Source organism: Anopheles cruzii, chromosome X (assembly GCF_943734635.1).
Source record: "Anopheles cruzii chromosome X, idAnoCruzAS_RS32_06, whole genome shotgun sequence".
Lineage (NCBI taxonomy): Eukaryota > Metazoa > Arthropoda > Insecta > Diptera > Culicidae > Anopheles > Anopheles cruzii.
The window spans coordinates 1549090-1565566 of NC_069143.1; the positions used below are offsets into that span (position 1 = coordinate 1549090).

At 48.4% G+C, this 16477-nt stretch overlaps 2 protein-coding genes across 3 annotated transcripts; one reads left to right on the forward strand and one right to left on the reverse strand.

The window, feature by feature from the left end:
• Window positions 1-5262: 5262 nt before the first annotated feature.
• Window positions 5263-9945, forward strand: LOC128274398 (xenotropic and polytropic retrovirus receptor 1). Of its 2 annotated transcripts, none has more exons than XM_053012604.1 (6): window positions 5263-5360; window positions 5516-6707; window positions 6783-6977; window positions 7066-7235; window positions 7350-7639; window positions 7728-9945. In XM_053012604.1, the coding sequence occupies exons 1-6, from the start codon at window positions 5292-5294 to the stop codon at window positions 7834-7836; spliced, it is 2025 nt and encodes a 674-aa protein (XP_052868564.1). In that variant the 5' UTR covers window positions 5263-5291; the 3' UTR covers window positions 7837-9945. The 2 variants fall into 2 exon arrangements, with proteins under 2 accessions (XP_052868564.1, XP_052868555.1); XM_053012595.1 differs by having other exon boundaries at window positions 5516-6701.
• Window positions 9946-12575: 2630 nt separating this feature from the next.
• Window positions 12576-15986, reverse strand: LOC128275470 (uncharacterized). The gene is made up of 6 exons (XM_053014020.1): window positions 15816-15986; window positions 14119-15752; window positions 13894-14038; window positions 13677-13818; window positions 13306-13619; window positions 12576-13220 (listed from the first exon to the last, which is right to left on the reverse strand). Exons 1-6 carry the CDS (start codon window positions 15984-15986, stop codon window positions 12789-12791), a joined length of 2838 nt encoding a protein of 945 aa, XP_052869980.1. The 3' UTR covers window positions 12576-12788.
• Window positions 15987-16477: the final 491 nt, after the last annotated feature.

Genomic DNA, 16477 nt, shown 5'->3' on the forward strand with positions numbered 1-16477 from the left:
CTAGTATGACGTAATTATATATTCCGTGGACGTGGCCGCACAAAACAGTGTCGGACCACCAGTATAAATGGTATCCATTTGATACGCATTTGCGAACGAACTGTGACACATTGACACGAACTCTATCAAGTTTGTGTTATCTGACCTCTTAGGGAAAAACCCATGTTGTCGGGAGCTAATAATTCCTGAGTTGTAGTTCATAAGAGCTTTATATATCAAAGTTTCGAATACTTTTGAGCAAGCACAAAGAGAAGTCACACCTCGATTACCTTATGTATAGTTGCTTCCAGTACAGTATCGACTGAGATATCAATGTTGTGTTGTGTGAAGGAACTTTTATTATTATTATTATTGTAATGGATACAGTTATTATTATTATTGGTAGCCCTGCTTAATCACTTAATCTTAATCGGCATTCCCGGGCTGCCCGGGACCAAATCCCTTTTTTGATAATTATTTGCCAACCCGATTAGTTTGCCGGCCCACGGACGAAGGGATAGATATTGACATCCATTAATGTCAGCTGTCTGGCGGGTGACGGGAGCCAAGCTTTGCCGTACCGCCGTTACCTAACGGGGGCTTGATGTAGGAAGGGTTCAATATTACGGGGCCCTTAATTTCTGCCTTAGGACCACTTTAGGCTGCGACTTAGGTGTCCTGGGCAACAGCTGTCAAAGTGTTGCTCGTAGAACTTCATATTCAGCTTCCGACAGAATGGTGGCGTCCGACTCGGAGCCCGTTGGCAGGAAATCGTTGGAACCGGACAGCATTCCGGTTCGGGCGAAGGTTTCCGATCGGCGGCTGATTTGATCTTCCCACGTTGCGCCGATTCCGCTTTCCAGGCCCCGTGACTGACGTTGTCACCGTCCCCTCGGCTGGCTGGGCGGAGCTGGCCAGGAGAGGCAGGGTTTTTACCCTCCCCACCCCGTCCTCGCTGGTCTCGGGTCACCGAAGGTCGACGAGATGGCGTCGTCGTGGATGGCGAGGGGGAACATTTTCGAACAAACGTTCTCCCCTCACCTACGGTGGTGGTGGTGGTTGGCGGTTGAGGCCGAACGCCGGGGCAGCAGCATCGCGGTTGGTCCTTGTCAGCGGCTGGTTTATGGCGTATTTACTCGCCTCGGTTCGGCGGTCTCGACTGCCGTCTCGCAGTGCCGTGCAAACGGGTAAGGTATTTACGATGCAGCTGGTGATTGAGTCGTCGGTAGTTGTTGAGGCCCAATTTAGTCCACTGTGATGGTCTGCGACGAAAGCTCCTTTGGCAAGATAATTTTTGTTTCCTTAGGGCTCGTAGGCGCCTAGTAGACCATGGACGTTATACGCCGGACTTTGTGTACGCAAGTTGCACCATTGCTAGTAGGCAACTGTCTTTGAAGCCGAAGAATGGCGGAATAAATTGCGGATATTCAATGTAATTCCTATGAACGCCCTTTTTCTGCAATATGTTTCCTGCGATCCATGAGCTGCATTCAATTATTGTCGCGAAAGTTTAAACCGAAAGTTGCCCTTTCGGACGAATGTGTAGCGAGAATACAATTGTTTGTACGGTGATAGCTCGATGTGTACGTGAGATCCAATCAGCAATCATATACACATAATCGAAACAGACGATCCGGTACCTCGGGATACAGCTGCACGACCATCTGCGCTGGAGACCGCACATAGAGTACGTGGTGGAACGAGTACTGCGGGCTCTGATGCCCAACCGCCGCGGAGCAACGAGCGACCGACGCAGACTGATCGCGAATGCGGTGAGCTCGATCGCCCGGTATGGAGCCCCGCTATGGGCGCAGCGACCCTCCGGCCTCGAAGTATTGAGCAACCAGCGGCGCCTGAACGGGGTGCAGCGAACACTGGTGCATGGTGTAGCGAGCACATGTCGCTCATTTTCCTACAACCGTTGTAACGAAACTTTACCGTTGTAATTGAAGTCTCCCGGGTGCTTTTTTTATATTCTTACCTTGGGTGCCCGTACACATTTCGCTCAGTCTCCTACAGTGTGGCCACGGTCCTCGCCAGCATGACGCCCATCGTACTACTGCTGCAGGAGGACGAACGCTGCATAGGGCGACGATGGCCAGCGATTGGGCAGCTAACGGAGGACACCCATCCCCCTCCGGACGCAACGGCCCTGCGCAAGAGAGAGCGTTTGCGCACCATCAGCCAGTGGCAAGAGCAGTGGACGGCCGAGGGACTTACACCAGACGCTAGCCGGTACCAGCGCTGGGCTCGCCGAGTCATCCCGGACGTCACGCGCTGGGTCAGCAGGAAACATGGAAGTGTGGACTTCCATCTGTCCCAGGTGCTCTCGGGACACGGCTTCTTCCGAGAGAATCTACACATGAAGATGTTCGCACGATCCCCTTCTGCCGCTGCAGCTGCGACAGGATAAGTTGGCCACGTTTGCACAACACTTTGTTCACCTTTTTTGTTTACCAGCGTTAACCAGCAACCGTTTGTAGCGTTTTGTTTACCAGCAACCGTTTGTTCCTTGTCAAACGGTTGTGCAGAGCAATAGCGGAATAGCGACCAACTGACAGCTCCTTGTAGCTGAGACTGTTTATACACTTATATCCGCGGCTTGTGAATGTGCTTAGCATACTTATAGACTATATGTAAATATGTACTATGTAAATACTAAATAAAGGGCGATGATGCATCGCGTTCCTGCCCCCTGCACTGCCAGATAGGCCCAGGATGTTTCCCGCATCGGGAAAAAAAAAATCATATATACATGAACGAATCTGACATTCCGTCACTGAATGCACTTCCATCCGAAGCATTGTACGGAGCGCGCTCGTTGTCGGGCGCGTTTGTTTTAGTTCTGTTCATTATTTATTGTGTTTGTTTTGCCGTTTCGTCTCTTCACGCCGAAGCGCCCTTGTTTCACCGCCCGCGGTGCTACGTTTGGAACGTTGGGTCTATCGGGCGGATACTTTTTAGCGGGAGATAACAGAAGTCAGTACAAAATTCTTCGTGACTGCGGAAATAGTAAATCCATAAGCAAACTCTTTCGCAAACTCTGCGGTCAATCAATGAACAGTTTACATGTATATGTGTTTGAGTGCAGTTCTTGCTTAGTTAATTGACTTATTGCACCGTAAACACCGCAGCGGCGGAATACAAAGGTAAACCATCTCATAGAGGCAAACTTTCGCCTCGTTATCGTTGGACCCGTTAGACCCGTTCGTGATAATTTCGTGATAGTTCGTGATATTTTCTGTGTATTAGAATTGGCGGCGTTACAATCAGGCTTGGGAGCAGACGCTACGTCTGAAAGCCTTTTTGTGGCTGCGTCACTACGGCAGTTAAGATCCGGCTGCTCCAGAAACCCCTGTTCGTAAGTGAGGAAGCGCGGGTTCTGTTTACAGAGTCAGATCAACAGAGACAAATCAGAGTGGACCATTTGTGGACCTTCGCAAAGGCGCATCAATTCTGTGTCACGAATGATCGGCTTACACTTTTCCGATCGACGAGCTATCGCTGAGCTAGATAAGATCACAGGTGGCAAGAGGAGAAGAGTATGTGAGCACATAATACGTGTTCAAATATACCTACAATCTGTTTTATTACCGCCTATCGCCTCGCCACTTTATCGAGCCAACTAAGTATACACGTTGTCGTCTACCAACGATGTATTTGTAGGCAAATATCTACCATCGTTTGGTCTGTAGCTAAGTTGTAGGCTAACGAATTCTATAGAATGGTAGTGCGCGCGATAGTGAAGAAGAACGGTGCGTGCCCGACGTCCAAATTTCAAATCAATGTTTACATTTTCCATCAAAGCATCTATTTAAGCGCACAAAGCATTCTCTAATTTGCATCAAGTTGGTTACAAAGATCGGAAATCGCATGGCGTATTCAAACCCGTTTGCCAGACTTATTTCAACCAGGTACGATCACGATCTGTCTTTCTTTTTCTCACCCACAGTATCCAGTAGCATACTTCTACTCGCTCGCATTTCGTTGTATACCGGTTACTTTGCCACTTTTCTTCCTCGGAAACCCCCCTGGACCTGTTTCATGCTACGCACATGCTACTGTGGCTAACCTATAAGAGGAGAACCTCACAAGCAAGTAAGCAAGAATGTTTTACCCTCCCTGCAGCATCACTCTTTAATTCAAATGCATTTGCGCTGTTTGCCAGCCCTTAGCAACGTAAAGACAAACGTATTAACAAACGTAAAGACTTCATCGCAGCATCACCAAACATGTTTGGATTTTAGAATTGCGTTGTTGTTTTGCTGCGCCCGGTTTTTTTTGTACATCTTTGGAGCTCTTCTCACCTAGAAGCTTTAAACTGTTGTCAGTGGTTGAAAGATAACATAGATCCATCCGATAATTTTTTGTTACCCGGTGTGATTCGAGTAACAGCGTTTCGATAATTGTGAAGTTAGAAAACACAAAGCATTACACCTCTTCAGGCGATTGCTACAACGTTATATTGTTACGTAGTAATGAGGCAAATGCTTGACGGTAAGATTTATAACCCTGACCGAGATTTTTAACCCTGACAGAGTACCGATAGCCTGCCGCTGGCTCTTGCCTTTTACAGCCTCTTTTGCATTTGAAGCATTTGAATTAAATCGAACAATTAAATATTTTGCACGACTGGCTAGGTGAAGGTCTGGGAGAGAATGGTGACAGAGTGGCGTATGTTAATAGTGAGCAGTTAAACTGGTATAGGTTTGGTGGCGGTAGAATGATCAACTCATTGATAATTCTTAGTAGACAAAAATGCCGAAAGCAATGAGAAGGCACAGTCTGAGGGGTACTGCGAAGAGCTTAGGTAATCACATCAAAGCTATAACCGAAAGATTGTTGCTATCGACAGCTATTAGCGAAATATTGAGCTTATCGAAAGACTGTTGCTTGAGTGATTGTGTATTTTTTTACTTCTAAAGAAGACCATAATAATATAATTGTCATTGCCTTATGTTGTTGTCATTATTCCGGCGGTATCTATGGCGCTCGCTGCAGTCATACAAAACGTTATTAAAGTGCTAATTTGTCTTTTTCGCTGCAGCGTTTCGATCGTACAAAGTGTCCTATAGTAGATGTTATTGTCCTGTTGGCCTGGGCTATCGGTGCGAATAGTTGGTCCGCCAGATCCAAAAGTGTAATATAATTGTTAAAGCATTTTTTTCATATTCTTTCACATTTGTTGATCAACTTTTACAGAATCAATTCGGCACGATCTCTTCCCGTATTTTGTGCTGTGGTAATCGTGGTACTCGCGTAATACACATATCGATTGGACTAACGTCCGATCGGGCCGCAATACCGGGAACATGAAGTTTGCCGAGCACTTGTCCGCCCACATAACTCCAGAATGGCGCAAGCAGTATATCAACTACGAGGTAATATGTTTTATGGTAACGGTAACGGTAAGGGACGATCCGTTGTTTATTGGTTTGACAAAAAAGAATGCAACATAACATGAACTTGACTCTTCAACTATACGCAAGGTTTACTCATCTACACTACTGTACTTCCGGTGTTTGCTATTTCGCAGGAGATGAAAGGTCTGCTATACACGGCCAACGAGGCGGCACCCGCCGCCGAGAGTGTGGAGGAGGACGTCCGGATGCGGCACTTTGCCAACTTTGACGAATCCTTCTATAACTACAGCGATGCTGAGCTAAAGAAAATTAACACTTTTTATTCGGAAAAGCTAGCGGAAGCCACGCGAAAGTATGCCGCCCTCACAACGCAGTTGCGCACCACACTCGAGTTGCACCAGAAAAGCAAGGCCAAAAACGGCCACAGCCATAAGCCCATTCACTTGCCGAACCGGAAAGCACAAGAGTTGAAGCTGGCGTTTAGCGAATTCTACCTCAGCCTGATATTGCTGCAAAACTATCAGAACCTTAACCACACCGGCTTTCGAAAGATAATGAAAAAACATGACAAGATCCTCGCTTCGGACAGTGGAGCCCGTTACTTGAAGGAAAATGTCGAGACAAACCTCTTTTTCCTTAACAAAGACATCGACAAGATGATCGTGGACGTGGAAACGACAGTGACGTTGCAGCTAGAGGGAGGTGATCGACAGCGGGCGATGAAGCGGCTGCGAGTGCCGCCGCTTGGCGAGCAACAGAGCCCGTGGATCACCTTCAAGGTTGGTCTATTCTGTGGATGCTTCGTCATTCTGTTTGTCGTTGTCATGCTTTCAGCCATCTTCCATTATAACGACACCGGCGACAATCTGAAAATTGCCTTCCGGCTATACCGAGGTCCTTTACTGCTCATTGAGTTTATTTTTCTGATCGGTGTCAACATTTACGGCTGGCGTTCGTCAGGTGTCAACCATGTACTGATCTTCGAGCTTGATCCTCGAAACCACCTCTCGGAGCAGCACTTGATGGAGCTGGCCGCCATCCTAGGTGTGGTGTGGACGCTCAGCTTGCTAAGCTTTCTTTACAGCGACAGTCTTAGCGTGCCACCGTTTGTGAACCCTCTCTTCTTGACCGTCATCATGATAGTATTTCTGATCAATCCGTTGCGCATTTTCCGATACGAGGCTCGGTTTTGGTTGCTGAAAACGATCGGTCGAATGGTGGCAGCTCCGCTGGTACATGTAGGTTTTGCCGACTTCTGGCTCGCCGATCAACTTAATAGTCTCGTGACGGCGCTGCTCGACTTTCAGTTTCTGGTCTGTTTCTACGCGACCAACGGCAACTGGATCGAGGTGAACAATAGTGAGTGTTGTACCATTGAAACCTATCTATAAAGTGACTAAAGACTAACAGCTGGTGTTTTACTTTCATTCTATTCGCCAGATACCGATCAATGCATGGAGCACAGTTATATTATCAGACCTCTAGTCAACTGTCTTCCGGCGTGGTTTCGGTTTGCTCAATGCTTACGCCGCTATCGCGACTCGCGTGAAGCGTTTCCACACCTTGCCAACGCCGGTAAATATGCCACCACGTTTTGTGTCGTCATATTTGCTACGCTCCGTAATGCGAATTCCTGTAAGTGATGATGCAGTGCTGCTATGCAAAACAGTATCTTTTGCCTGATTTCTTTCACTAATTTGTTCTTTCATCGACGATTTTCCAGATAGGTACGAAGATTCGTTCGACAATGTGTTTCTTTGGCTGTGGCTTTTGAGCTCGGTCGTATCCTCTTGCTACGCCTACACTTGGGATATTAAAATGGATTGGGGTCTGTTTGATCGCAATGCCGGCGAAAACACCTTTCTGCGCGAGGAAATCGTTTACTCAATGCCGGTATGTTTATTTATTATTATTTTAGAACGGACCGAAACTATATGCATGACCAAAACCCACTGACTGCCTCGTAAGGTCTAGTACAGTAATTTTTCATTTAATTCATTTTTGCAGTTTTTTTATTATTTCGCAATCATTGAGGATCTTGTGTTGCGCTTCGCATGGATCCTAGCATACGGGCTATCTGAGAGCGGGCTTGTCAGTGGGGATCTAATGACCTCAATCCTAGCACCACTTGAGGTGTTCAGACGGTTCGTATGGAACTTTTTTCGACTGGAGAACGAGCATTTGAATAACTGTGGCAAGTTCCGAGCGGTGCGCGATATTTCGATCGCTCCGATCGACTCAAATGATCAGGCCATCATCTTGAAGATGATGGACGAGGAAGACGGTGTCATCAATCGGTGAGTAGAATATCGCACGCGAAGACCATCGATACCGACAGTTGAAAGTTATCCACAGACTCTCATGTTTCTTTTGTTTCGCTTGCAGGTATACCAAGCATAACCGACCAAAACCAAAAAGAATCAAAGATGAGCGGCGTACGAAAGGAACCGATGAAGGTGTAGAAGTTGATACTCTTGGCATTATCATCATCTAACTATCAACACAGTTGGTAAGGCTTTCAGGATAGGGGCAGTGTTTTGCACCTCTGGTTAGTTTCGTTGAATCAGTACTCGGTGGAATTGAAAAGCTACAGTGAAAGGGAGATGAAAAAAGCTCCGATGCATATAACGGTAGTTGAATACAAAGACATTTTATTGAGGGCGTTGAACAGGCTTGAAACTAACACATATCAGCTTATCTTCCATATTTTATTCAACATATGTATATTGTACTTATAATTATTATGGTACTTATTTTTATAACTTGTGGCAACCTGACTCTGGCTCGTTATATATGAAATCATACATACCTTTTATAATGTTACATAGTGCGTAGAAAAATGTGCCTTGGGAAATGGCCTGGTTAAACATCAAACCTACCTCCATTTGACGCCAACATTCCTTAAGTGCCTTATGTGCTACAAGGTTATTGATAGAACGATGGATGAAACAAACGCATCTTGGCCATACATTAGTTTTATACGATTAAAAATAAGCGATTTTTCCCGTATTGACATGGTTTAGTCATTGGCGAAACAAGGTGCAATATAACAAAGATTCCACTTAGCATAACACTTTACAAATAAAATGTAAAACTGCCTCATTTTTGTTGTCAGCTGGCTAGAATTTGGCGCTAAGGTTACTGATAAAATAGATCCTGCGGTGTTTAAAATCGAGAAATATTCAATGAATGAACCATGTTTTTATAGCAGATTGTTTGTTAAGTACTTCTTTTACGTTTATAAACATTTTCGTTTCGATATCTTTAAATTTGAACAAGTTGCAATGAATGGAAGCTAGAATGAGAAAATTAGTTTTGGATACTCAAATCGAAAATTCGATGCAAAATTGATGCATTTGGGTAAATCAACAGTGTTCATCGCCCTCAATCGTTTCTTTGATTATAATGGCATATTTGTTGTGCTGTTGCGCGGAACAGCGAAATGCCGCCAGGGCTCTGGCGGCTACATGTACGCTTTATTAACATATTAACACATAATAACACATAATAACAATTAATAGGTTGCGACATGTTTTATGGATTCTCAACCACTTGAATTTCTGATAACTTCATTGCTGTACTGGCGCAGGGCTTTTTTTGGCATAAGCCCTGCGGCACGGTACAGCTTCCTTCACGGATCGCTCCAGTATCACAACCCCATTTTGTCGTGAAGACCATTCATTAGTGACGCAGCAGCCAGCCGCAAGGGCCCTGACGCTGTCTGGCTTCCCAACCACTTCAATTTCTGATTACTTCATTGCTGTTCTGGCGCAGGGCTTAATTTGGCATAAGCCCTGCGGCACGGTACAGCTCTCTTCACGGCACGCTCCAGCATTAGAACGCCATTTTGTCGTTTCGTGAAGGCCATTTGTTAGTGACGTAGCAGCCGGTCGCAAGGGCCTAGTCGCTGTCTGGCGTCGTCTTGGCTGTGGCTAACGAACGGACAGCAACCAAGGTTCAAGATTCTCAGCCAATTTTTTACTGATAGGAATATTTCATATTTAGGACTTTTTTATGTAAATTTCTGTACTAAAATTCTATGTTTTTTTCAAGATTCTTCTGATTTGAATTCTTAAATGCTAGTTCAAAATAGAGTGTATTGATTTGTTCTCGATTTTAAACGCCACAGACTTAGACCATTTTCAAGATAGACCATTTTCAATTTTCTCCACATTGGTGCTCACCACCACCGACTTTGAAAGATTGTATATATATTTTGTGCTGCTGTAATATGAGAAATCAACTCCAAAGTGAAACTTTAATTAGAACGTAGAAGAACGTATTAGAATGTTATGTACATAGAACGTAAGAGCGAAGTAAAGCCGAAAAGGCTACGATATTGTGTTTTAAAGGATGCAGATGTACTTAGCATGGGCCGCGATAACTTGATCCCATAAACTCCAGCCTAAATACTGTAATCTGTCAAATCCTACGGAAGCTCATTCTGTTTGTGATTTACAGTTAAGCAAAATTATTTACTTTTCCACTGCTTTCGTAGGCAGAATCAGATTATGTTTTCAGCGTTCAAACAGTTAAGCTTGTACATTTCTATCAGTTTTTCTTAAATATTTTGTCTTTTTTGTTCCTTATTTTCTTCACCCGCATTTTTGAGACAGCAAGTTACCGACTGACTGATGTGAATGTAACTGAGCGAAAATATTCGTTCAGCTTTTGCGCATGTGATTTGGAACGTGATTCTTGTGTATTTACAGTGAAAATGGTTTAGACTCAATGGATTAGAATAAAACAAAAACAAAGATATCTACCTATAGTCTCGAGTAATCTATCTACGTATATGAATTAAAGATATCTCATGAAATTCCTCATATTTCAATTCTAGGATCTGTAGCTCAGCTCAGCCATGTCCAAAAACGCCTCTACGAGGGTTATTAAAATAGACTGTGTTTGATTGGAGCACCGGGGGAAACGTCTTCACACGTTATAAAATCGTTTACTCGATGCTGGATTATGAAATAATGCCGCAGGAAGACGTTATCTAGAAACCGTGGGGAGTAAGCTTTGATGGATATTATAATAGTTAAAGAGGTTTAATTAGGGGGGTCAACAGGCTTGACGCATAATCGCATAATTTCTATATTGTTACATAGAGCGCAGAAATATCTGCCTTTGGAAATAGGCTGGTTAAACATCAAACCTAGCTTTTTTCGACGTCAACAACCCTTGAGGGGCTCATGTGCTACAAGGTTATTGAAAGAAAGACCAATGAAACAACCATATCAAAGCCATACATTAGTTTTATTCACTACAAATTTAACGATTTTACATGTTTTTGTCATTGGCGAGACAGGGTGCAATACAAAGATTCCACTTAGCTTAATACTTTATAAACAAAATGAAAAAAAACTTCTTGAAACTTACGCTATAGTTATTGATAAAATAAATTGTGTAGCGTTTCAAATCGAGGGTAATTCAATTAACGAATGATATTTTTAGAGCAGATTATTTTTACAGTTCTTTCCCCTTCGATTGTGAAATTTTCATTTCGAAAGGTTGAAATTTTCAATAGTGGCGATGGATGGAAGCAGGAATGGGAAAATATAAAATTGGAAAATTACGTTGGAAATCCGATATGGTCATATTTTGAAATTGCAAGATTGATGCATTTGGGTAAAACATTTGGTATTTTTTCATATTGTTTTGTTTTACATGGATGCCTCGTGCACTGGAGGGTAGGCACCTGCCTACCCTCTAAACCAATCACCTTGATTCTCCAGCCTAGCCCTTACGGGACAACTGTTTCCAGCTCCAGCTTCGGAAGGGGCACTAAAGCTGCAGGCGCCCTCGTCTACTGAGAATAACCAAAACATTTTGGTGACCGTCTTTCATGCCGTGCCTAGGTACACGACGATCCACCCGTTTATCCCTCTCCTTATATAAAAGAGATCGGCGTAGGCTTCGAAAAGAGTGCCCGAGCATTTGGCTCTTCCGCGCCGGTTGGTAGATTCAAGTTTCAGTAATCGCTCTTAGTCGACTGCACAGTGAACCATTCCATTCCTTAGCCGCATATTTTTTTGGGCGTTGTCGATCCTGGGATACACAAAGAGTACATGTTCCACGCTGTCTCGTAGGCTGTGACGGAGCTCTCCGTATCCGTTGGAGATATTCCCGGAAGTTCTCATGCCCAGTCAAGAATTGGGCCTAGTACGGGTTGATAACCTAATGCTTCCGGTGTAGTATTTCGAATATTCCGGGAATGAACCACGAGGTCGCTGATTAAGATTGCCGCCTCTTGGATGGACTTTAGGTTACTAACCATGACCTCCTCGGCTTTGTGCTGAACGACGGATAAGTGTAATTCGTTCAGCCACACTTCCACTACTTCGATTAACCGCTCCGCGTTCACTGCCATCTGCCCACAAACCTATGTCTGGGGTACTGATTGAAGACAGTCAGCATGGGTTGATCGTCGACAACAACAAGAGGAGTTTGGTTGGCCTTGGAAATCCATCACCGAAACACGACGTCAACCTCAAAAATGTCCATTCTAATGAGTATCTGTGATAAAAGTTCTTCAAATGGTGATGATATAGCCGATTTTTCGTCCAAAATTCACAGTTGTGATATGAAGTAAGTGAAGTTGGCTGTCGGTAAACGTAGCAGGCAGTGAGGGCCATGGCAGTGGGACCGTTGTTTGTTGCAATGAAAATGGACAGCGTAGAGAACTAAACCTCGGGCGGGATTGTTGGTCTCGCGCTAACCCCCTTGTCACGCCGGTATCGGGATTTGAACCCGGGGTAGCTGCGTGAAAGCAACGAGCGTTACCGACTGCTCTATCACCGATCACTCAATCGCGTAGCCCCTTCTGATTATCATTTATTTTCATCGATGGGACACGTATTGGCTGAGCAGCATTTTGATTTTTACAAGGAGATGGTCGAAAATTGGATGACTAATTGGTTTGCTTCAGAAGACGAACAATTCTTTCGGCGTAGCATCTACAAATTACCAGGTGGATGGAAGAACTGTATAGCTAGCGATGGCAGATAGTTTGAATAAAATAGAGTTTCTTATTTCAATGCACAAAAACATGTGCTTTCTTCGAACAAAGTCTCATTTGAGACCTGGTATGATAAATCTTTCCTTTTCTGAGTGAGACCTCGAACCGAGTACAACTGTTTTTCGTCGCCAGCTGTACTCGGCCATCGGAGTAGCTCCCCCGGTAGTAGTCGGGAACCCTCATACTGTGCGGCGACTGTGCAATAGCCAGCCAGCTGGCGCTGTTAAAGGCATTCCTGATGTTGATCGTGACAATCGCACAGAACCGGTTGCAACGGGCGTCGGTAGCGAATAGTCGGCGGTTTGGCGGAGAACAAAAGTACATACACGTATGAAGATATACACATATAGATATGAGAATGTTACTCAATCGAATAGAACGATTGCGCATTGCGCGACACAGTTGGCAACACACACACACAAGTTCGTTCAAGCATCCGCGGGAAGTTGGTCGTGTTGATGATCCGTGCCGCCTCCGGCACCGGACCGGGGTTGTTTGCGTTCCGAGGTGCTGCGCAGGCCGTGCCACATCGCCACGGGTTTGCGGAGCGCCGTAAGCATCTGGTGCCAGTGCCGCAAGGCCTTGCCCGTCGTCCCGCTCCCGATGATGACGTGCCCCAGCGACACGAGCTTCACGCTCGGCTTTCTCCGGTATCCCGCCCGGTCGACGCCGTCTCCGGGAAACGGCGACGTTTCCGCTCGGGCCACCATCTGCACCACCGACAACCGTATCTGGACCGCGTTCAGCAGGTATGGCGGCACGCTGAAGATGATCGCTTCATTGTAAATCGGAAACTGTTCGGCCCGCTTGGCTGACGTTTTCTTTTTCGACACCTTCTGGTCGTTCTTCAGGAGATACACCTATTCGCGCCGGAACATAGATGGCAGAAGATGGCAGAACTGTCAACCGAAACGACCGCAACCGTGTGTGGAGGGCGTACCTTACCTTCACGAAAATATTTCCCCCGCACTCGGGATCGGGACCGACGGTGTCGGGTGCAGCCGGTGGACCATCCAGTGCCGCCGGCTCGTTACCGTGGACCGTTCCCCGTCGCCCACTGTCGACGATGCGCGGCTTTAGGACGATGTTGCGTGCCTTCACCACCACCACGGTCAGCCGTTCCGCCGTCGGGAGGTAGCTGAGCGAAAACATCAGTTCGCCTAGATGCGAGCCCTTCTGGTAGCTGCAGTCGCGCAACTGAAGCCACGTTGTCGTCGGCCACTGCTGGCTGGTGTCGTTAATCTGCGCTTCCGCCTCACCTACGGGGGCAAGGACGTAAGTGGTGCCTAACAGACCCGACCACGACCACGACCTACCTATTAGCGCCGGCGACCGGGCATCGTTCTGGTACACCTGAAAGCAAAGTGTTTGCCGCCGCCCACCGGTGCCACCGTTGGCCGGGATCCGGAAGCGGAAAGTTTCGCCGTAGCTTGGCCGACCGGCCGAACCTGCACAGACCTGTATGCAACGAATAGAGGAGAAGAAAAAAAAGGCATCAAAGAACGCCCGATCGACCGTGCCCGTGGTGCTTACCTTGGTCTGTACCGCATTCGCCTTGTCGGTGGACATGAAAACTCTAACGAACGTTTCCATCTCGCCCGCGTCGGACGGCCCACCCGGCCTAACCAGATCCTTTGCCTCCTGCACCGTAACGGCCAGCTCCGCACCGCCGCCGGACCTGGCGAGAAGGGAGGGGGGGGGACAAAACAAAAAAGGTTTGTCAGAAAGCACGGGGATCCGTGTCCCTCGTACGCGTACCTGTCAGGTTGCAGTCCCACGCACAGATAGCCCCGGTACAGGCTCGGTGTAAGGTCCGCGAACACGACCGACGACTGCGATGCGACCGATTCGCAGGACGACGACGGAAGGACCGTGGTCGTTGGGCGGAATCGTTCGCACGCCGCACCCGCGACCTCATCGCCTACTGGCTCGCCGGCTGGCACCCCCGTCGGGCCACAGCGTCCGAGCAGCGAGTACTGCTCGAGAAACGATTCCGAAACCGTCTTGTGTAGCGTCTCGCTGACCGTCCGCTGACCGTGGGAGGGCCCTACTCGGCCGCCAGCGCCGGCACCCGGTACGTAGCGACTCAAGTCCCGGTACGACGCGTGCTTCATCATGGTGGCGGCCGGTGGTGACGGTGGTGGCTCCGATTCCGATAGCATCGCGAGCGTCTTCGCCAGGGCCCGCTCGCTAAACTCCGTCTCCGAGAAGGAACGGTTGCGCAGGATGTGCTTGATGTTGCGCGAAACCGACGGTACCCGCCGCAGGCTATCGACGGCGTCGGTGCGGGGGGAATCACGGTACCTGTCAAGGCAGGGCGGAACGGGCTCGCCGGCCGCCGGTGGTCCGCCTGGGTAAGGTGGTCGTGTGTGCGCCATGGATGGTCGCGAACGATCCGCGTCTGGGTCCGGGCTGGGAGCTGAGGCCGGAGGAACAGCAGCTGGTGGTTCCGGATGCGGTTCCGACACCGTGCGGTTAAACTGCTGGTAGATGTTCAGCAGCAACTGATTGCTCTCGATGAGGCGCGACATCCGTCGTAGATTCTCCATCGTGCTGAGCCGTTTCTCCGCCCGCCGGAGCGGGTCGTCCTCCGGGGTGGCCGCTGGCGTCGCCGACGTTGGCAGCTTGGTGGTGGTGCCGGTAAGTGGTGCCGGCAGCGAAGGGTTCGACCGATTGTACAGTGACTGCACCGTCGCCGGTTCGAAGCTGAAAATGCAAGCTTGTTGTTGTTGTTGCTGATGGCGATATTGGTTCGTTTGATTGCCAGTTGATTGTTGGAGCAGTGTGGAGGACGCATCGACGAACGGATTGTTGGCGGAGTGGAGCGCACGGAGCACCCCGGGGTGGACCGGAGAAGCGATCGTGACGGCACGCAGGGCGCTACCCGGTACCGGTTTGGTAGGCGTCCGGGTGGTAGCAGTCGGGGCGAGTCCTTCACCGCACTCTTCCTTGAACGGCACCCCGCCGAGGAACGGATTCGTGCAAGGTGCGTGCACGGGAGGAGAGGGCACCACTGCTGTTGCTGCTGCTGATGCTGCAGGCCCTCCGCGTTTTTCACGCGGCGAACCGAGCAGGGGTAGCGGAAACGATAGCGGCGCCGAGTGCTGCTTCCGCGGTACCGGCCGCGGAATGGGCGAGATGATGATCGAGCGGGCGGTGGAGTCCGGTTCGGACGTTTGGCGGTGGATTGGCTTATCGCGGGTCACCTTCGCCTCCCGGGGCGAGGGCGCCGGACGCAGCGGTTGGGGCGGAATGTCCGGGTCGTCAGTCGAGCGGTGCCACGGCGGAACGGCCGTGGCGCTCGGCACCTGGGGCCGGTAGTCGCGGTCGACCGAATCGAAGCGCCGGAAGCTGCCGGTCGAACCGAGCAGTATCTCCGAGCCGGAGCGCATCTGGAGGAGGAGGAAAAGCATCAGTGATCAGTTGAATGGGGTGGGGAAGTGCCGGGCCGTTACCAGGTAGCCGTTCGCGTTGTACAGTCGCATCTTCGACAGGTTGCTCTTGTCCTCGCGGTTCGACAGAAACCAGGCGATGTCGTACGGTTGTATCAGGCGGCATAGCAGGAGCGCCACGAGCAGCAGCGTACCGGCCAGTGCCAGCCAGGAGATCAGCACCGTCGTGTCCATTGTGCGCCGTGCGAATTGCGTGTCACCAGCCGGCGGTAGTGTACGGTTCCTCCTGAATGCTGTCACGCCGAGCGGGTTGCAGCTCCATCGGGCGCATGTACGGGCATGTGTGTGTTGTAGGGGCACCGCACGGCCCTCCGCTCAGTGCTGCTTCGAGCCCGCCGGAGGCGTAAATCCGGTCGAACCCGGACGTCAAGATAGAACGAGAGATAGAAGCAGCAACAGACACACAGCGGCACGGGTTAACGTCGATTGCCCATCGAACGCGGCGCTCTGTGTGTGTGTGTAACACTGTGGCCAACGCGTAACGGGAATTTCCGGGAACTTATTTGCCATTCCGATAAAAATAAATGTTTTTATTTCTTCAAAGCGTAAACACTGTCACCAACTGTCAAATGGCACGTCAAAACACTAATTAGTGTTTTTGCGAGTCCTTTTGTAAACAGTTTAACGTTCGAATTCTTCGGTTTTCATGTTGGCAGAAACGCTCA